General features: G+C 49.4%; 1 protein-coding gene across 1 annotated transcript in view; it reads right to left on the bottom strand.

Annotated features, from left to right (window-relative positions):
* Positions 1–13,415: 13,415 nt before the first annotated feature.
* Positions 13,416–22,683, bottom strand: part of LOC144150271 (uncharacterized) — a 139,297-nt gene continuing 130,029 nt past the window's right edge. The window contains exons 14-15 of the mRNA XM_077682133.1: positions 21,497–21,611; positions 13,416–17,690 (exon numbers count right to left, since the gene is read on the bottom strand). Coding sequence (XP_077538259.1) covers positions 15,859–17,690; positions 21,497–21,611 — 1,947 coding nt within the window. The 3' untranslated portion in view covers positions 13,416–15,858. The remainder of the gene's footprint in view (positions 17,691–21,496; positions 21,612–22,683) is intronic.

The raw sequence follows: 22,683 nt of genomic DNA, 5'->3' as shown, positions 1-22,683 counted from the left end.
GTGTCTACTAAATCCTCCCACGGTTCTCGACACAACTGCAGCACAATGTGACCCATCGAGCACATCTGAACAACACTGGCAACAAAAACTTCGTCAAGCTAGAGCCCTCAGCCGGCACCGGCTAACCGAGGCCTCACCCCCTGGTTCCCTCGCCCGAATAAAGACCCTTCCCAGAACAGGAGAGGTCTTCGCCAACAAAGTTTATGCCAACTCGGCCTATTCATTCATTCATTCATTCATTCATTCATTCATTCATTCATTCATTCATTCATTCAGTCATTCATTCTCTCTCTCTCTCTCTCTCTCTCTCTCTCTCTCTCTCTCTCTCTCTCTCTCTCCTCCCCCCTCGAGTCGTTTTCCGAGGCTGTAAGGATGCGAGGAGCATCGCGGCTCACGGAGCCTGCCGCCGCCGCTGTCGGCGCGGAGAGCCGGTGGCAGCCCGCATTTTTGGTGCACACTGCGACCGGATTCAATCGTTATAGCTGCTGTCTCGGCACTGGAGTATTGTAATAAGCGGTTTATTTTACTAGGGAACGCATACAAAAGTGGACGGTACCATAGTTGTTCATTGTTATATCCGATATATTGTTATAAACGGTATCGTTTTAAGTGGGCTCAACTTAGTTTTTAATATTAAAAGTTTTTTTCTCCTAAAACAAGAAATCGATTACCTTTAGAGAAGTTATTCTAGCCTGAATTAGTGATATTCCTCAAGCCGCCGGTACTGCTGGTCTACGCCACAGGAGCCGGCGTTTGCACGAAACATGTGGCTGTTCCAAGCAGTTCGCAACGATCGTCAGCTTCGAAAGTACATTGCTAGGCCGAATGAGCAGCGCTGCAACTACTAATTCGCAGGCAACTTCGCCGCATATAGCGCCGTCATTTGTGTTTTCGTGCTGGCTGTGCTGGCAATGAATGGATACCCCACCGATTCCCAACTGCGGTAATAACAAAATTTCTACTCAAGGTGGCACCAGTGCGCGTGTAGCATTCAGTTCCAGGAAAAACGTATTTGTGAACGCTTCTTCCAACGCCCCGCATAGGCAAATGATTGATTGATTGATTGATTGATTGATTGTAGGGTTTAACGCGCCGACGCAACGCAGGCGATGAGGCGCGCCGTAGTGGAGGGCTCCGGATTAATTTTGACCACCTGGGGATCTTTAACGTGCGCCGAAATCTCGTACACACGGGCGTTTTTGCTTTTCGCCTCCATCAGAAAAGCGGCCGCCGCGGCCGGGAATCGAACCCGCGACCTTGTGGTCAGCAGCGCAACGCATAGGCAAATGAGTTCTTACAAGTGCAAAACGAAAACTAAAGTGGCTGCACGACCCAATCCATAGTAACTTCTGCAAGCTATCGAATGCCCATCCGAATCCAGAACCACCAATCCCTCCCAACGTTTCTAGTATCTATGAACGTTAATTACGCCCATCGCGGCGGACGATGACAGCGCCAAATTCCTGCCTAGTTATTATTGCATGAAACTGTGTGGTGCTCACAAGCTACATGTGACCGCGGGGTGTGCCCGAAATTGACAGAATTACACTAAAGCCAGGAGGACAACAACAGCAACTGTCAGTTATGCACAGGACGTTGCGCCTAACATTTTGCTTTCAGCTCTTGCGTCGTCTAGTGCCCAGAGTTTGAATTACAGTGGCTTTTACATTGTGTCGCGCGCCATTAGGCATGAAGTTGGGATTGCCAAGCGTTAAGCCTAAGCACAAGCCTTAAAAAAGGGACCGGTGAATGCTTTTAGTCATCGAATAAAAGAAAGAGACACCAACGAAAAGAGTGATGATGATACTTGCACGCTCATTGGAAGTCAAACAAGCTCATATTAATTTTTCGAAGTTTCTTCAGTGCCGTCGACGGTTCTCCAGCTCAGCATTGCAGCCATGGACAATGCTGTTCGATGACATTCGAATATTTGGGTTAAGCTGGCGCAGCACAGAGCGTCTGCCATTGTAGTGCAGGGGTCCCCCCTTAGCTACACTCGAAACAAAAAGGCCAGTAAAAAGAGTGTACAATTTACACTGATTCATTGGCAGCGGTACGAGAGCTTCTTAAAAGTCCAGCGAAATTCTGCTAGAAATTCAGAACATAGTAGACACTGAGCCATGCCGTGTTCGCGTGTCATGGCGGCATCGCAACAGCCACCCCGGAATTCAATCTACAGAGACCGGCACACACCCCGTGCGTGTGCAATATCCCGCTCCTCTTGCACCTTCGTCAAACGCTTTCCGCCTTGCCAGGGCAAAAGAACGTATACGGCGCACCGCGCGCGCTCTCATACCACCGCGTGGTACGGATCGCCCTGGCGGGTTGTCTCGCCAAGATAAGGTCCTGCTCCGACGTCTTCGCCTGGGGGTCGTCCTCACGCCGGCTGTGACGAGGACCTGGCCACCTCAGTATAATGCCCCATTTGACTCGACGTGCCCCTTTTTCCAGTCCTGTTGGACAGGCTACAGCCGAACATTTGGTGTGGAGCTGCCCTGCTCTGCGAAGCCTACGTATTGTGCACATCGCCTCCAGCGGCCCGCGCCACGGACGTCCGCCAGATTTCATGGTGTGGATAGAAGACCACATCATGCCCCCCTGATCTGATTCCTTCGGCAATTCGGAGTGTATCTGTACATTTAGTTTTTCCCGATGCCGATAAGCAAACTTCCGCAATAAAAAAAAAGCTAGTAACGGGTTGTATTAATTTGCTATCTCTTAGGTAACTTTACCACCCCGCAGGATGGTGCGCAAGTCCTACACTAAGTATTATCCCTAAATGCAATCGTTACTAGTCTAGACAAGTTACTAGTAACTTGTCTATACTCGGTGACAACTTAAGAACGGCACCGGAAGTCGCCTCTGTGCCTTATCACCGTAGCCGGATGTTTCTCCACGCGGCGCAAGTAGGGCGTTAGTGGGAATATTTTGAACACGGTGTGAGCCGTTCCCGTGATTTTTTGGACTTAATATGCTTATAAACGACTCCAGTGACGACAAACAAGCTTCGTGAGACAAGGCAGACGATATCACGCATTCATAGCAAACCCCTTTCAAAACGCGCGCCCACTGACGCCACGGGTCCCGCGCTTTGGCGGGGTGATACACTACATGAGGTGGTGCCGTTCTTGAGTTGTAGCCGAGTATAGTAACTATCCATGCTTTAGTAAGTGCTGCTTGTTTGATACTAACATTTGTTAGTAGTAACAAAATTGTACGAGTTATTGAGCACAATAACTACAGCACTTTTCCTACTCCAACTCAGGATTAAAACGTTTTTTGTAAATACACATGCTGATTTATATATATTCACATTAAAATGCATAATTCTAAACTTTTCGCGGAAATATTTGACTTTTGCGACAAGCCCACCGACTTTATCGGTGGAATGTCCCCTGCTGGGCATAAAAGCAAGAGCAGATGTATCTCTCAGGTAACTAAGTTAGACTCGCTCCCCCCTTTCATCCCGTTGGTTTTCTTGCTGAATTTATTTGTTGTCTGTGTGATCTGTGCGTGTTGAATGTGTCTCTATGTCGTGCTTCGTGCCAGCCGATCCACATTGTCATGCGTACTGTGGTTATGCATGGCCGGTTAGTAAAAGCACCAAGTACCTAATGGATGCTGTCACAACTGGCTGGTGGAGTGTTCTGTTAGTAAATGCACCGCCTTTTTTTAAAGAGTGCACCTCGGTGGTACCAGCGGCAAAGGTTCCATCGAAGGGTTATGCAGAAGAGCAAAAGAGACCGATGTAAGAGAAATAAAATGCCAAAGGGTGCACTGAATTGTTTGTTTGGACATTTTAACGAAGAAGCAGACGACAGTAACGCTCTTGGTCCTTTTTTTTCATCTTTAGTTTCAAGTATAATTTTTGTGCCTCAAGTTAGTTTTAGGTGTTGCAAACGATTGATTTCTGGTCATTAGCTTATGTTATACTCACACTAAACTTTTTTACACCCTTTTGGGCCGAAAAGGGTGTAAAAATCTTGTCCCATGGCTAACACCCTTAAAAGGTGTTTTGGCAAAAAAAGGGTGTATGGATGAAAAAAGGGTGTTGAGCTCAACACCTTTAAAAAAGGGTGTTGAGGATGCTCAACACCCTAAAAAAAGGGTGTTGAGTCTCTCACCCTTTTTCTGAGGTGATGGCATGCGCAGAGGCGATGTCAAACGGCGGAGCGCGCAGCATTCAACACAAACAGCCAATACGTACAAGTTACAGTTAGAAAACGGGATGCAAGCAGTACAGGGCGTGCATACTTACTTAGCAATACATGTGCTGTTCTTGCTTTTATACCCAGCAGAGGAAAGCCCCCAGATGGAGTCGGTGGGCTTGTCGCAAAAAACTGATATTTTAGCGCTAATTTTGGAAGTATGGATTTTACTACGAGAATATACAAATCAGCACGTGGATTTGCAAAAACTTTTTAATTACGCGGTAGTTTTTCTGATCCGTAACTTAAAGAATTTTATTAAATACCATACAAATCTTCCCTGCCACCTCAACACCCTTCAAAAAGGGTGTTCATTATTTCAACACCCTTTTTCCCAGAAGGGTGTGAGGCTACAAATTAGGGTGTTCGAAACTAAGAAACAGGGCGTAAAGAAAAAAAGGGTGTAAGAAAAGACCGGCAACGAAGAAAAAAGGTGGAGAGACCTCCAATTTTGGAGGCATTTTGTACCTGTTTACACGGGTGGACTGAACATTCTCTACAAAGGGGGGGGGGTTGTGCCTCAGGATGTTTACAGCAATATGAATTGGCATAATTTATTACCAGTGAAGCTCTTTAAGCTTCAGGAGGTAGTTTCGGCAGCATTACCAAAAAAATACAAAGAAAAAACTGGGGCGCCTGTAAAGGGTGCACCACCGCAGATAGGGTGTTATGACAGTGAAGTCGGCTTTCGAGCTTGTTAGAGAACATTTAGAAGGAGAGCACGCGTTGGCGTATATTCATCGAGTGATTAGTGAGAAGTTTAGGATAATAGTGGTAGGGAAACCGGCACCGATAACATCAGCGCCACAAAAGACTGCGGAAAGGGAAATAAGTTTGAGCAACCTTGATTGGAAAAAAGCAGAGCAAAAGGTTTCCCCTCAGACAGCAGTGGGCCCGGACGGAATACCAATGCAACTGATAAACCTACTTGGACCTAAAAGTAAGGAATCGTTTATGAGGGCAATAGATAAGGTAATAGAAACCAAACAAGTACCAGAGGACTGGTTAGAAAGTAGGATGAATTTAATATATAAAGGCAGAGGAGACAAAGCCAGTATTGAGTCATACAGACCACTCACAGTAACGTCAGTGGTGTATAGATTCGTAATGCAGGCGATAAAATCAGAAATTCAAGCATGGATGGAAGAAAATGAAATACTTGGGGAACTGCAGAATGGATTTAGACAAGACAGGCGACTGGATGACAATCTGTTCGTGATAACGCAATGCATTGAAATTGCGAAAGCACAGAATAGACCACTATGGATTACGTTCTTGGACATTAAAGGGGCATATGACAACGTAAACAGAGAACGGCTGTGGAGAATGTTGAAACTCCAGGGATTAGATGACGAGTTAGTACAGTTCCTTATAGCAATCTATAAAGACAATAGAGTGCACCTTACTTGGGAAGGACAGAAATGCTCCCGGCAGGTCAACATCCATCGGGGACTGAAGCAGGGATGCCCTTTGAGCCCAATACTGTTCATGCTTTACATGGCAGGGTTAGAAAAGAAACTGGAAGAAAGTCAAGTAGGGTTTAGCCTAACCTATATGCTGCAAGGCGAAGTGGTACAACAGCATATTCCGGGAATGTTATACGCAGACGACATTGTTCTTTTAGCTGATAACCAAACCGATATGCAGCGGCTAATAAATATTTGCGGCCAGGAAGCCACTGACCTCGGGTTAAATTTTGGTGCAGAAAAATCAGGAATAATGGTTTTCAATGACGCTACCACCGACGTAGTGTCTATCCAGCAAGGCGAATTACCTAGAGTCAAGGAATATAAATATTTGGGAGTGTGGATAAACGAAGGGGATAGCTACTTAAGTACTCACGAGGAGCAACTTAAGGTTAAGGGAAAGCGAAACGCAGCTATAATGAAGCATAGAGCTCTGTGGGGGTATAACAAATATGATGTAGTAAGAGGAATGTGGAAAGGAGTAATGGTTCCGGGTCTCACGTTTGCGAATGCTGTACTCTGCTTAAAATCAGACGTTCTATCACGCCTTGAAGTAAACCAGAGAACGGTCGGACGTCTGGCCTTAGGCGCGCATGGAAAAACAACTAACGAAGCAGTTCAGGGAGATATGGGCTGGGCGTCGTTTGAAGTTAGAGAAGCTCAGAGTAAAATATGCTTTGAGATGAGGTTGAGGGCAATGGATCAACGAAGGTGGGCAGCTAAGGTTTTTAGGTACCTATACTTGAAAAGCGTGGACACGCAGTGGTTAAGAAAGACTAGAAGGCTAACGATGAAATACGGAAAGAACAGTGGGGAATCCAAAACAGCCAAGGTAACCAAAAAAGAGGCAAGGCAGATTGAAACGAATAAATGGAGGGAAAAAATGGAAGCCAAAACGTCGTTAGAGATGTACAGGGCTGAGAAGATGAACATCAGAAAGGAAAATTTCTACGATAATTCCCAGGGCAGTGCTTTGCTTTTTGAGGCTAGAGCAGGTTGCCTGCGCACTAAGAGTTTTGTGGGGAAGTATTCACAAAATGATGGGGTATGCGTGGTCTGCGGAAAAGAAACAGAAACTATGCGGCACATCGTGCTAGAATGTGAGGGTATCCATCCAAATCTACATGAAGGGAATATTGGGCTGTCAGAAGCCCTAGGATTTAAAGGTATCACAGAGGAAGTGAACTTCAAGGCTGTCGAGGGGACGAAAAGAAGATTAGAATGCTGGTGGACGAAAAGCAGAGAGGGGAATATTGCCTAGGACGGTTACCACTTGTAACAGAAAAAAAAAAGTATTTTGTGCCTAATAAGCTTTTTGTGCCTGCCCTAAGCAGCGCTAGTATTGAACCAAAAGTGTAAAACATAGGTATATTAGTCTTTTTTGGTAAGATGACATGTCATCACCCCGATACAAAGGGGAAACCAATATAAATCATCATCATCATCAGAGTGTGAGCACAAGGGGCGTATGCGTATCCGCACCTCTTACTGTACCATTTCAAAAGTACTAGTCTTTTTTGGATTCTAAAAGGTAAAAAAATTCGGGCAGCTTGCAATAGTGGTGCAAGGCTGGAGAAACAGCAACGCTGGGGGCCGACCTACCTTGTTTCCCTCTTGGATCTCCTGGAAATGGGGGGGGGGGAGGCGGGCACACTGGAACAGCCTTGTAAAATTCGGTTAAATTAGGCCTCATCCCTGAGCGGTCATCCTGGCTTAGCAAGAACATTGTAAACCTTAGCAAACATAACAAAATCCAGCAACACCGGAAGAAACTGGTCGACCCCCAGCTCCGCTGTTCTTTTTTGGCAACTGAACACCTATTTCACGCCGTTTCAACAACCTACAGAAAGCCAAGCGTGTTGCAGTTCGTAAACATCCTTTTCGCCACACGACTAGTCTTCTTAATTTTGAAGGTTCAAATTGGTGTTTCACGTGCCAAAGCTAAACTTGGGGCATGAGGTGCACCCAATAAGGAAACGAGCGATCATTGCATAAGAGCAATTATTTTTTTTTGCGTTTGGAAATTTCTTGCGAGTAGAGGAGTATATGAGGGGATGTCTTCTTCTTTACAGTGCTATTATGCATCCGAACATGGCCTTATTCAATGAACAGCTGAACGCCTTTTCCACACCCTTTCAACACCCTAAGAAAAACCAAGGGTGTTGAAGTTGATCAACACCCTTATTTTCAAACAAAAAGGGCGTAGAGCTAGAAAAAGGGTGTTGAGACTCAAGAAAAAGGGTGTAAAGGCATCCCAACACCCTTTTTCCACCTATGCTACGCCCTTTTTGGCTAAAAGGGTGTAAAAAAGTTTAGTGTGTAGGTTACGTTACGTTAGGTAGAGCGAAGCTATGCCAAGCTGGCAGACGGGCATTTATTTTTTTTCACAAAACACCGGTGGACGTCGCTTTGTGGAGCCAGGCGTCACTCTACGCAAAGCTTTTTTTCAGTGCAAAAACGCGCCTACTTGGACTCCGTGGACTTCGGGGACGTAGAAGGTGAACTGCAGCGCGTTTTTGCACGCAAATGCGCCGCGTCAATGGGGCTGGACTAGTCCGCGCCAACGATTACATGTCGGTGCGCGGCAGTGGAATGGGCCTGACTGCTCCCGCCAATGGGGAAAGGCGTCCCCCTGGCGGCTACTTCAAGCAGGATTCCCAGCGTTCAAGGCAACCCGCCTGGGCCATAACGGCTAGCCACCATAGCTGGGCCGCCCATCGTCGGCTGGCCACGGCGGATATTTTGGATGGCCGCTTTTATAAGGGCCGCGAATGACGATGCGTAGAGAGCAGTACATTACTCCGGAACAAGCAGCAGCAGCAGTAGGGCAGCGAGTTGGGAAGTCAGTAGAAGTGCACCCCCGAAAACAACTCAGCGATGAAAACTGCAGAACAAGCTGTAAGGACGAGCGCCGAGCGAATGGGACAGCGTGGGAAAGGCCTGCCGTTCATGCACGTGATATCTGCTGTAGTGCTGCTTTTCCTTCAAGATGAAATACGTAGTGCTTGCAAGCTCGAGGTACGCAACTTTTTGACAAAAGAATAAGTGTGCCCCCTACGCTAGCAGTTCTCCCTGCTAAATCTATCATTATTTGTGTCTGTTAAAAAACGCGAACTTGTCCGCTCTACCATCCTGAAAAACTGGCAAAGACACCTGCATGCAACCTCGGCACTCGCTTCTTTTGCATTCATGATAAGTTTGGTTGTAATAGGTCGGATAAAGGAAGGACTGTGCATGACAGCAATAGCCACATTTTGGGGTTTGGCGTATTAGATTTTGCTTATCTTGACAGTAATAATTTCAAACCACGTGAGGTGCCTTTGCTTTTCTTGTTTTTATGTGCAAACACACGCCGGCGCCAGTGCGCCTGCCGCGGCTATGACGCAACACAATCCACTTTAACCCAATCCAATCCAATCGAATACAATCCAATGCCCCTCGCGAGAGAGTGTTCGCTATCGGAGAGGAGAGGGGGTGAGCGGCGGAGAGCGCAGCTCACGCGGCGAGGAGAATGGGGAGGGGCGGACGCCGACAACAACGCCTACGACGCCGGATGCAGGGACAAGGCGAGTGAATGAGATGCAGTCGCACCTAAAAAGTTTAGACACTTTACGTGTGGGCCTTCGCCGTTGCGCAGTGGACCACTCTTGCAGCATCATTGCTCCTGAAAAGTCTCAGCGAGTTAAAGGCTAAGTCGTTTCATATCACCTGAAAGCAGCCGAGAAAGACGTTTCGTTTGGTCAGCCTTGCGCCCTGTTTGCGCTACCAGCAGCAACATGCCATCGCTACATTATAGTGCACATTCCTTTTCCCTGTTGCGACTACAAAGAGAGCGTTGATAGTGTTTGATTGGTCTGGAGGGAGTGAGTGAGTGAGTGAAAAAGACTTTATTAAATGCCGGCAACAGACGTAGTGTTGCCACTACGCCCAGACGGAGCCACTCGTCGGTCCTTTGGCCACTCTACTAGACGGGCACCGTCGCTACTCACTGCAGTGGTGGTCGCCCCCTTCCCCGGAGGGAGGATGGGGCCCCGCAGCTTTCACTCCGGTGCTGCCGTTCGAGAGCCGACAGGATCTGCTGGACAGCTGAAAGTTGGTCCTCCTTGCTGTAACTTCGCGTGACCTCTTGATACCACGGCGGGAGGTCGGTCCTGGTTGAAGCCTCTACTGGTCTAACCTCACAGTCCCACAATAAATGGGCAGCAGTCGCTCTGGCGTTGTTGCACAACACACACGTGTCGTCTGGGTACAGTTCTGGTGATATGTGCCGCATTATGACCGGGGTCAGTAATGAATTGGTCTGCAGTTGTCTGAATATTGATGCTTGCTCCCTAGTTAGCTCGGGGTGTGGCGGTGCCATCACCCTTATATTGTTTCTGTAATACTTTGTTACACCTTGAAAGGTGTCGAACCTATCTTTGGTCTCCATCCACCACTCTGCAGACGAATCCATTACTGTCGCGCGGCCTGCTAATTCTCGCACTACAGTATTAGCCGTCTCGTTGTGATTGGCCATTGTCTGTGACACATCGTTCCTTGCATGGGCGGGGAACCACTTCACTGTTATCCTCCGTTTGTTAAGGTTCACCGCGGTGAGCACCCGCACAGCTCCACTGCACATTCGGCCTTTGGCAAAGTTACGCACTGCACCCATTGGGTCACACAGCACTGTTGTTGTTTCCGGGTCGGCGATGGCCATGGCGATGGCCAGCTCCTCGGCATTCTGTGCTTCGGGTGTTGCGATGCTGGCTGCTGTTATTAAGTGCGAATGCACTTTATAAGCGACCCCAAACCATCCACCGCCGGCGGCGGCGGCGGCGTCCGCAGTGCTCCTCTATATTTAAAAAAGAAACAGCATCCGGCGCCAGGTTTCGATCCGAGGACTTTGCGGCCGCAGCGCGACGCTCTACCGACCAAGCCACGGACGCTTTTTTTTTCTTTATTGTACCAAGCCACGGACGCGACGCTGATATCAGTGTTAGTGACGCGCCTTATATCTTTAACGCATTCAAACTACGTCGTCAGCGGCGTGCGTTGGCGACTCAGCGGCGTTATAGCGGCTTGATAACTGCGTGGTGTACACGTGATACTACAAACCCGATGGAAGAGATGGAAGAGAAGGCGGCGAGGCGGTGGGCTGCGGGGGCCGAGCGCAAGCGCCGCAAGCGGGCCGACAACCGTGCATTCGCACTTTCACATTCTCCCCCTCGGGGAAATGCGGGGGAATTTTTCGTTTGCTCTGTCTTTGCATCAATGACCACAGCCGTGAAGCATCTACGGTCGCTGTACTCGGCTGCGTCCACAAATCTGATACCGGGCACGTTAGAATGTTGTTCAAGCATGACTTTTGCCCTAGCCACTCTTCTTTCCCTGTTGTGAGTAGGGTCCATGTTGCGGGGGATAGGATACACCCTGGTTGCATTCCTGATGTCAGCCGGAATATCTTCTTGCTTGTTGAGGTGCGTAGTGTTTGACACCGTTTGCAGTCCTAGTTTGGCAAGGATGGATCTGCCAGTCTTGGATCCCTTGAGGCGCTCGAGTTGTGCTACTCTCTGGGCTTCACTGATTTCTTCTAGCGTGTTGTGAATACCGAGCTTTAGGAGCTTCTCCGTGCTTGCCAGATCGAGGACACCGATAGCTGCTTTGTACGCCTTTTGTATGGCAGCGTTCAGACGGTTGCGTTCAGGAGGGGAAAAGTGCATGAGGGGGTTGGTAGCTCATGGCACGTGAAAGAAACAAAATTGGTGCAGCTTGCACCAGTGGTGCAAGGCTGGAGTAACAACGGAGCTGAAGGTCGACCTAGGTTCTCCCCACACTGACAGCGGATCCCAGGAGAGAGGGAGTACCCAGACCCACTAATTCAAAGCCGTTTTGGATGGCACTGCAAAGTAAGGACAAGGATTTACACTGTTTTATTCAGTAACAATCATCGTCGTCGTCTACCGACGGCACAGCCACGGTGGGTAAATCCTCTTGCGCGTCCTCGCCCCGGTATACCTCCACTTTTAGTCAGCTGGTCCAGTGGCCCTTTCCACGAGTGGATTGCGAAGGGATGGCTTGACAAATTCGTCGCTATCGTCTTCGGCATGGCGAACCCGTGGCGCGCTGGTCACCGAACGACGACGACGATGAAGGCGGCAGCTCCTCATGCGGCGTAAGCCCACGCGCAAGCCTAGACATCGCCCGATCCTGGCCAATCCCCCAAGTGGGTACGCGCCACAATCAGAAAGGAACAACAACAACAACAACAACAACAACGCCGGGTGGTCGCGGCGAGGCACACGCTCGCGTGCGCTCGGGTTTTCTGTCTACGCCAGACGGATTTGTGTCGGCCTAAACAGCTCTGCTATTAAAACGCCTGCATGGCATTGACTGCGCAATATAAACAACGGCTGGTCGAACATGAACCGGTAAACGTTAATTATTTTTTTTTCGGTTTGTGTTCCGCGTGCTAAAAAAAATAAAAGGTTCGGGTTCGGGTTCAGTTCAGACAAAAATACCGGTTTGGTTCCAGTTTTCGGATTGGGTTCTGTTCGGGTTCGACGCCCTGATTAAAACAAACCTTTTACCGCAGTCCACTGCCGCGATTCGCGCCTGCCTGCGCGAATAATGGCACAGTCGATCACGGCAAGAACATGTGGAAGCTTAAGCCTATCACCGTTACCTCGTTCACGATTCACTGCTGAGTAGGAATATAAACACCCGCGACACACTGCCCCTGCGATCGCGGCACAACAAGAGGAGACACCAGCGAGAAGAGGGGGAAGTCGATTGGGCAGAGAAGCGGGCTGCTGTTGGAGGGGAGAAAAACGAAAGATGAGACTGAGAAGAAAGCTGTGCAGGACAGAACGAACTTAGCGGGCTCAAGGTCCGCGGAACAAGCCCGGTCGGTCGCGCCCTTTGGTTGGGTCGTCGGATAACGTGGGTCAGACACAAAATCGCGTCGAATAATCGAGGTTTCTAACGCATTGTCTCTACGAGGAACTCACCGGGGCCGACTAGTCCGTCGTAAAACCCGGTTTGTCGTAAAACCCGGGGACATATAAGCGAGGTTCCACTACTCTGGTTAGACCCGCCATGGTGGCTCAGTGGCTAAAGCGTTGTGCTGCTAAGCGCGAGGACGCGAGTTCGATTCGCGGCCGTCGGGGGCGCTTTTCTCATGACAGAGGAAAGCAAGAACGCCCGTGTGTACCAGATTTCGGCGCAGGTTAAAGATCCCCAGGTGGTCAAAATTAATCCGGAGCCCTCCATTACGGCGCGCCTTATCGCTTGCGCTGCGTCGGCGTGTTAAACCCCACAATCAATCAATCAATCAATCAATCACTACTCTGGTTAGTGGACATCCTCTTTAAACCGGCTGCTTTATAAAATTTTGTATCAGCATAAGTAGCAAGGTACTTTTTCGTTTCATCGTCATACGCATGATAATTACCACCACCACAACCTTTCCTGCAGAGATCAAAGTTTTTGCGGGTGAATTAGTCAGGTGGAGTATATATGGCTGCCCGGTTTTGTTGAACAATTTCAGAGTGCCCACCATCATTTCCACCACCACCACCACCACCACCCCCCCCTTTCCTGAAAAGATCAGTCTGACGGAGTATGGCTGCTGGGTTCTTTAGAGAAATTTCAGCGTGCCTACCGCTCCGGCGTGCACCAAGTCACTGATTGACCCTTGCCGAAACCACTTTCCTTTTCCTCAATCCCGCAGAGAAGAACGAGGCGCACAACAACCCACGGGGAAAAGCCTACAGATGTATTTGCGCGTTATGAGAACACGTACAACAGACACGGTTCATTCATTACAAATAAGTGTGCAAAGAGTGGTGACTGCTGGAGTACATGATAAACTCGAAATAGCTAAATACAAATACACACCTACCATAACAATATTTCGTGGCAGTAGAACAACTTTGTCTATATAATATAAACCGGAATACAAAAACAAGCAACAGCATAAATAGGCTTTTCAATAGCTTTTTTTGTCGTCTTCTTCGATTGCACGTTTGGCGCTACAAAATTCTGCAAACACCAACCTGGCTCTACAACATACTAACAGCACAAGAAGCACAGCTTGCTACTTGTATAGAAAACACCTCTTCTACTTTTCTTTCACAATATACAACGCCTTGGGTACTGCTATATTGGACAGCTTTGGACATTTGTATGAGTTTCAAGGCTAAGTGCAAGGTTTGCAAAGCAAGAAGCTTCAGATGCTTGAGTACAAAATCCAGCGTGGTAGCAGACAGCGTGGTAACATATACAAAAATTTGCAGATAATGCAGGCCCTTTCCATAAGGTATACATCAGCGTTCGAGCACAAGTAGACAAATTAAAGAGGCCTACGATGTGCCATTGTTGGCAGCGATGGTGGGCTTTTTATATTACAGACGTCTCATCAATCAGAGAACATGGGAAAATTAATCACGAATGCACAACGAATGAAAAGCAATGTCCCTAAATCTTAAGGTGCAAAATTTGATAAAATGTTTTTGAATTGCTGTTTTCCGTCGATTTCTTAGAATCGTGAGAGACGGCGCGATGCATCCTGGGATGCATGCATGGGCTTCAGTTGAGTTTAAGGTTTCTGTTTGGTAGAAGGCGATCACCATGCATTGTGATTTTGATTTTTGTCCCATTAGAACACTGGCCTTTGAAGTCACTACTGGAGAAACCATACGCATCTGTTGTTTTTGAGAAATCTTCCCAAACGTCGGGGCGACGGTAATTGAAGGCCTTGTAGCAAGATTTTAAGAAAGTGCAGTGCCCTAAGAACTTCAACTCGTGAGCAGGTGCAAGAATATAAACTTCCAAGCGGCATAAGACGCGGGTATGTCCAAATGAAAGCTCGCCGTTGTACGGCTTTCAGTGCAACGTAGTGAATTTAAGACCGTGCTAATATAGTGAACAAGATAGTGGCTGGGCTCTTCTTATCCATAATCTCAACGGCGTGCTGTATACGATTTTGTTTTAGGGCAGTTAGTCCTAGTCAAGTCCAAGCGTCTTATGACAAAGCTTGTCGGGGTGGCCAGTATCGGCAAGATCGTAAGGCTAAAACAAACGTTTTCTTGGAAGAACTTCCCGCAGATATGATGCTATGGCTATTTTGTATTTGGCAGTATCTACGGGCGCAAATGTACCTGCTTTTTGCCCTGCTTGCCAATTGTTGTCCTTCCTTTTGTCAGCAGGAAAGCATCTACACTGTAAAATGATTTACATCCTTAAGAGTGGCAATCAGTCATAATTGACTCCCTTACACACTAGCAAAAACAGAATACACCCTTTTAAAATGTTTTTGTTGTCAATTACACCCTGCCAACGGGTGTCTTTTTTGTTTTTGGGTGGGGTGTAAGGGTGGTTCTTATAGACAGAAAGTGTGTGAACTATTTTGCAGTGTAGACGTAGCTTGGTGCATAACGCGAGAGGTAAAGGCGAATCAGTCCTGCTTTCGCCTTTTCTTGTTTTGAATTCGGCTATACTTTTTTTTATAATTCAACGAGCTCTCTGTTTGGAGGAGTGGCACATCCTGACCTGAACGTTGGTGAAGGAGGGAAGGGGCTGGAATTTTTTTAGTAAAAGCTTGGATGGTGAGTGGATGGCGGGCGCTCAGGTTTACCATGTAAAGAAGGCGATTCAATGACGGAGGGTGAACTCCCTCACATCCTCTCCCCATTTCTGAATGCGTTACCGTGAAGGGATGAGATCAGAGCACATTACTGAGAGCCTCAACTGTTTAAAACGCGTACATCCTGTCTTCTATTACCCAAACTTTCTTTGTTACCCGCCAAACTAGCTGGCTGAAAACTGCTTCCTGTTCATCCTAGATCACAACGATAGTGTGCTTTATCGCGAAGTCATACTGTTTGATGGGCTTGTTATCCTTACGACCTACCGTACATTGATCGCGTAGCCCCCCTGCTTTCAGGGCTGAAAACATAAAGCTGAGACTGCAACCAACACAGTACACTGGCTGGCAATGGTTCAGGGTATCGAACTGGATGAGCCGTTTTTTTTATATTTTCTAGGTGACAAGACAAACAGTAATGAATACAGCAAACACTGGGTGAAGGTGTCCCATTTCCTACTTTTCATCATGTCATCTGGAGCTATTGCTTAATGAACGGCACTCGACAGGCCCAACTGCTACGTCCAAATACTGCTGACGTCAAGAGCACTCGCGTGAACTACTCCTGATCAGCCCTCGCGACAATGAAGGTAACCTGCCACTTCTTGTTATCCCTGATCTTGCTCGTGGGCAGCCAGAACACGTTCTTTTCGCGACCGTGTCGGATCTCAAACTCGAGCACTCCGTCGTCGTCTTCGACCGCGGCGCCATCGCTCACGCTGCCGCCGCCACCGCTGCTAGCCGCCGGACTGGGCACGCCCTCGGGTGAAGTGGACCCTTCAGACACGTTGTCGGGCCTCAGCTGGACGCAGTTGACCACTATGTCCCGCCGGGCGGCCTCCAGAAACTCGCTCATGCGCACGGTGCGAGTGATGGCCTCGATTTGGTCGTCAACAGCGGCCGGTGGTGAGGGCTTGAGCCGCATGGTGACCACGTCCTGCGGGAGTACGTTCTTCTTCAGGCTCCGACTGACTTTCTCAAGTAGGACTTCCTTGACCTTCTGGTCGTCCGGGAGGATGCCGTCGCCCTCGTGACCCGAGTCCGTTTCGCTCGAGTCGCCCTCGCGTAGCCGCACCTCCCGGGCCAGGGCTTCTGTGGCCGCGTCGGCCGCCGCGATGGAAGCACGCTCAACCGACGTAGCACTGCTCTGCTGACGAGCCTTGATCCAATCCTTGAAGCGCACAGCCTGCTGTTCACCCAGCGATTCGCGTACTTTTGAACGGTGGTGCTTCTCTTGGAGGGCCTTGCCCGCTTCAGTACGGGTTGGATCGTGTGGCACCCAGAAAGGTAGCAACGCCGAGCTCTGTTTCGGTGTCGTCGCTGTCGTTTCCCTGGCCTTAGAGAACGGCCGCCTCGGAGTAGTTGGTTCGGCCGGTCTCTTCCCTGCCATAGTCTCAAGCGGTTCGGGTGACGCTGCTGGTCTCCTGGATGTCGAATGAGAGGCAGTCATTCTTTCCTGTTGATCAGCGTCGCGACTCTTAGTAACGACCGATACTTTGGAGTCCCGGGACTCCTCGGCTCTGGAAACGCTTAGCCGGCCTTCACGTTTCTTGAGGTAAGGAAAGACAGGCTTGTTGGTATCGGCCGTCGCTTGAGGGGCTTCGTGCAGCCTCGCTGGCTGCCTCCCCGACGTTGCAGGCTTCTTGCTCCCGTCTGAAGCACGTGCTGCCACCGGTTTTCTGGGTTCTTTAGCCGGGGACTTCTCCGCTTGGGCGTCACCCTTGGTTCGCCTCATCGCTTCCCTCGTGAGAGACGTCGAACGCTGCTTCTTCTTCATCACGTGCTCACTTTCCTGTTCTGACAGAGCACCGTCCGTGGCAGCGGCCCTCTCCAACGACTCTTCTTCCGAGATCCTGCGCAGGTTCTGCACCGAACCATGCGACCGTGATGTCACTTCTGTGGCTACTTTCGAAGCCTTTTCTGCCCGTATTTTCCTGAGACGATCCTCTTCCTCCCTCTGCTTTCGAATCCTCTCAAGCCTCAGCCTGGAAGCCTGGTTGCTGGCCACTTCGGTTGTGTTTGTAGCAGCCTCTTTCTTCGCCCTCACGGGTGCAGGCGGCGTCTTTCTCGGAGACCTGTCTGACTCAGTAAGCTGGACCTTCTGAGAAGGCTGTTGTGGGAACACTCTCGACCGGACGTGGCCGTAGCCCGTGCGGGCAGTGGGCAACGGCGGAGCACCCCGGACCACGGTGAACACGCTCGTTAGTGGACTCGGCAGAATGGCCGGCAGGAGGTTCTTGCGGCCAACAGGCTGCAACGGAGGTCCTGGTCGGGAGCTTTGAGATGCCATTGGTTCCAGGGCCTCTGCTTCTCTGCTCCGTCGCTCCGCTGCGTCCACCGCCATGCCGCCTTGAGGCCCGCTGCGTTCGCCAGCCTTGACTGCATCGGCACCTGAAAGTGCAACCGTGAGACAGTGAACAGAGCTCAATGGCGTCTGACCGAACTAAAAGCGTTGAAAGTCTCTAATGAACGCCTCTACGTATCTATGGAACATATAGCTACGCAATGGTGGACGCACTAGGGACAATTATAGGTGAAATTTTACTGTGGGGACCGAATGCGGGTAAGGAAGGAGAGAGAGTTGGGACGCGGAAGCGGAAAAGTTATGGCGAGTGACGATGACGGCACAGTCATTCAATTGTAGCTTCGCTTGAAAAGTTCAAAATTTTTTCTAAAAGTAACCACCCTGAGCTCCCCTGGCAAGAAAGTGCTCGCATTTTTCAGAATTAGCATTCCCTGAAACAGACGCATTGATGCGTACTACAATAGTTCATCCTTCGCTGTCTGTATATCTATATCTGTCGAGAGTGACCGTTTAAAAAAATGGGGTCCGGAGACTCGCTCCTGGTAAAGGGACATAACTGACCACTTCAAGCGCAATAAAAGGCAACGTCAGGGGCATGCAATGGTCAATCTCAGGAATTTTGTCGCAGTGATAAAAAACAGCGCTTTATCTGGATACAGCAGGTTTCTTGGAAGCGGGACTGCGAGTCAAGTAACCCGCGCAGTAACCAGTAAAGTAACCAGTAAAGTAAAGTAACCAGCGAGTAACCAGTGCAGCGCGTTTGTACAACACGGCCTGAAACGAAACACAATTATACTGGGTCGTTAAAGTCGATATTTAGCACAGCGTAGCATGATCACAGCGAAATATAATACCATATCACGCTATTGCGGCATAGATTCCGACAGCGAGCAAAGACAAATACTGAAAGAAAAGGCCTAGCTAATTACTCCAAGAGCAGCCGAACCAAATGTTCGCGCCGCATACCATCGTCCCTAAGGCTAATGGGGAACAGGAAAACCAAAGTCTTCAACCCGGAGTCGTAGCTGTTTTTGAACTTTGGTCCACAAAAGCGCCAACGATTTCTCGCGCAGTAGTCATTTATGTGCCCACAAACAGCAAATCAAATGAAAGGGAGCTCCATTGGTCCATCTTTAAAGGGACAGGCAAGGGAGTTTTGTCGGGGATATTTTCGGTATCCCAAATGAAAGGGCATCACTTAAAAAAACCTTAACTCGAAACGGTTTTCCTGATGGCCTCCCAAAAGCTTTGAAATCGGAATTTTTAGATTTACCAGCCGTACATGTCCCGCCAAAAGTTATGCTGGAAACCCTGGCAGTGAGCCATGGTGCAACATACTTTTAACTGCACGTGAGATGACAGGACGTATATAAATCCTTGTCTGCTGCTAAAACAACAATAATGTGCAACCTCTCATATTCCTTTATGCGGTTTTTAAATACCACATTGAAATAGACGGAATCGCCGTGGTCGCTGCCTGCACGCATCTGCAGGGTCGCCCGCCGCCTGCTGCAATATGGCGGAGCGCCTGCCCAGACACGGGCGCAAGGGTTCTCCTACATGTGCGGACTGTTCAGAACCGGGGACGCTGGAGCGCCTACTCTGCTTCTGCCCCCACCACACGGGTCCGAGAGCAGAGCTCCACCGAACATTCCAACGTCAAGGTATGGTTTCTAGAAAAGATTTCTAGGGACCATTCTAGGGACAATATTCAAGGCCTTCCCAGCGCCGGCATGGAGAACCTTCTGTTCCCTAAGGGGCCTGCGCAACCCAACGGGAAGTCTTCGCCCATCTGCTCCCATACCTGGAGACGACCGGCCCGCACTGCAGTGATGGACTGATGTGCCCGGACTGACAGCTAGCCCTAATTCTTATTCTTTATCCTCTGTTGACATCTTTCTCTGTCTTTCTCTCTTCTTTATCCTTTAACTCCCCCTCTACTCCCCTTTCCCCGCACTGGGTTTTATGCAGGTGAGCTCCCTGCAGAGCTCAAAAATATCCCTAGTGCACTTCCTTTCCTCTTCCCGCAAACCAAAACAACAACAAGTTGTTTAAATGCGTACGGTATGGTCACATTTTCACACTATACGTCGCCACCTTTCACACTTCAGAAATTTTAGTGCAAAATTAAAATTATTCCCGCCTGTTTATTTGGAAATCCCTTGCGGTCCCCCCGGTATATAAAGCGGTGGTTTTCGCGTGACCTGTAGGACATGTACTCCGCAAAAATCGGTTGTCTGTCCCTCTAAGAGTGCGTTTTCCTTCTTTCTAGCGAACAAAGGGCGAGACCCAATGAGCACGCCTTGCTCCCGCTGCAAAACCCCCAAAACGGCGTTTCTCGCCTATTACTCGTACACCGTGCGTCGTACACCGTGTCAACCGGGCTCTGCGTTCTAACCGTCTCAGTGGTCACTTTTTGTCGATTTAGCAGCAGTGCGCCACCTGCCTGTCGCTCGTTTTCGTGCCAACAAGTACCGGCATTTCGTCGTCGCCATACCCATTCCACGTTGTTCTGCCGCCCTGCACTGGCTGCAGATTACATTCTACAATGCGTGCACGCGGTGGCAGAAATCACAGCACCCGTCAAAACGGCGTGCGCATTCGCGTCGGCAGAGGCAAGGGAAAAAAACTTTGTTACCCCGTCCTAAACAAATTTGAGAGAAGCAGGAAAGATACAAGCAAGTTCAACCTTCGCTGAACGTGCGTAAAATAGATCGCCAAGCCTTGAAAAATCCAAATTGAAACGAGGAACGAACTAATGCGAAGATTTTTCAGGCAGTAAATAAACGCATCTACGAACGATCTAAATGTATAGGTTGTATTCATTGAAAAGTTTAGCTGTCAATTTCTTCGCTTGGCAACACTGGAAACGGCCATAGACATGACCGATGCGCTACGCACATGGTGCGGTTTGTGCCACTGCGTCCGCACACCGAAGAAAAAAAAAACACCGGAATGCGTCATCTGCTCAGTTTCAATCCGATTCTCAACGGCGGTGTGAACAGAGATGTTATTAATCGCACTCACATTGGACTCTAGGCATTACTTTGCGTTCGGTGGGGTAGACTTTGGACCGTCCATCACAAATCATGCGCTTAGCACGGACAAGTACAGCCATCCCGCAGAGCCCGACGTAACCAGTAACGGCGCACTCTTATGGTTGCCAGCATGCGTGGCTCACAAGTGAATACAAGCTATACCGGTACGTGGTTTATGAAATAAATATTCCCCATTGTATTCCTTTTTCATGATCGATTCGTGTGCTCTCTTATCCGGAAGCGTTCCTTTTTCGCAATTGTCAAGCAACCGTTTTGGCATAATGGAAGCTTGGTTTCACGCACGCGCCGTGTGGCCAGAGATCATATCAGAGCTTTTCAGTCGACCAACCGGTCTATGGGGAAATGCATTAGGTTTTTTTGACAGGGCGCCAGCAGTCCCACTAGTATGCTGAGTGAAAGCTTTAGTGGCTATAGGTCGAACTACGGAAGCTTTCACTTCAAAAGCGACTGGACCTGAAAGCTTTGTTGCTCGCGCTACTCGCCAGATGGCGATCACAAATTAGGTATATCGGGAATAGTACGCGTGTGTCGAAGCGCAAACTCAGCGTTCGAAAGCCGCTCCAACCTATATTCGAGAGTGTTAGCGTAGCGGATAGCGTACGCTAACGCTACGGCAGCAGGTTACCAGGGCCTGAGTGCGCATGCGCGCGCGGGGACGGCGAGGAGGTCGCCCCTCACCAGAACGAATTCGCGGGCTCGGCGAGGCATGGGAGCTCCTTTCGTGGAACGAATGCGCACCTGCCCAGTCGGGTCCCGGCGCCGTTAGCGTACGCTACAGCCGCTACGCTAACATTCTCCCGTGATTTCCCAGCGTGTCCCGCAGGGGGCGTTACCTGTTTCTGCTTCGGCGTCGTAGTCATCCGCAGCCCGGCCGAGCCCGTACGCCCGGCTGACGCATTCCAGAGGGCCATCCGAGACAGCTCCGGAGTCTTCGTAGTCGTCGCTCTTCTGCGTACACGCATAGGCGAACGCATGTGTATGTGAACCCGAAAGGTGATGATGATGATGATGGTTTGAGTTTAATGGCGTAAGGCCAACAAGGGCAAAGATCACCTGAACACGAAAGAGCACCAGGGCGCTTGTGCATGGGCTTAATATTCTGAAAGCGCAAGGTGGGTGGAGAACAGCAAATGCGGTGGCGCTGGCGTCAGTGCAGACGAAGAACCTTATGTGGGTCCCAACGTAGCGACACGAGGAAAGTCTCTCTGGGCTTAAACAACAAACCCCCATCATAACGAAATTGCTGCATTCTAATTCTCGCTTTACCCGAAGTTTCTCGCGGTTTCAACAGCAGTGCGTAAAAAGCAAATCCTCCTTGCTTTTAGCGAACTACCGCTTATAACGCAGTCAGCTTTCTTTTTGTCCTGAGGACTTCGTTATAACGAGGGATAATTGTACTTCTCCGCTCGATAGTACGCACCTGATTCGCCCGTTTGTAGCCCCGGACCTCGTTTTAACTGCGCGTAGGCATGCATGAGCTTCATATGCAAAGTTTCTGACGGTACCACAATGTCATGAGTAAAGGACAATCCCCGCGACAACGCCGAAGAAGATCGAGGAAGAGGAGGGGGAAGGAGAGAGATCGAGGTGGGAGCGGAAGAAGACATCGGGCTCCCGAAGAGCGAAGCCTGGGGTGACCTAGACCCAAGACACCGACGTCGCCATACAAGCCTGGGCGGGAGCGGGCCGACGACGCTTCGGCTCCGGTCTCCCGACGCTGCGCCAACTCACGCCTTGGCGGCTCCAGCGGCGACGGGCGCGCGTCTGCGGTCAGCGGCATTGTATCGTCGTCCTGTGCTACGACGGCCCCCACAACGCCGACGCACCCGAAACGAGTGGCATTCCTGTTGTACAACATCAAGACGACAAGGTCCCTACCCCTTCACGCCATCTTCACGCAACCTTACCACTTCATCGTCGAAGATTAGGTAGGCCTTTTTACGGACTTTGTGTCAGACCTAGGAGATGTAGTAAGAGACTTTTAAGTTGACCTCGGGACGTAATTCTACTGTTTCCATTA

This window comes from Haemaphysalis longicornis, unplaced genomic scaffold (assembly GCF_048455015.1).
Source record: "Haemaphysalis longicornis isolate Haplotype H1 unplaced genomic scaffold, Haemaphysalis longicornis Haplotype H1 scaffold_8, whole genome shotgun sequence".
NCBI classification, from domain to species: domain Eukaryota; kingdom Metazoa; phylum Arthropoda; class Arachnida; order Ixodida; family Ixodidae; genus Haemaphysalis; species Haemaphysalis longicornis.
The sequence above is the reverse complement of the archived record's forward strand: the minus strand, read 5'-3'. Positions and strand labels throughout refer to the sequence as shown.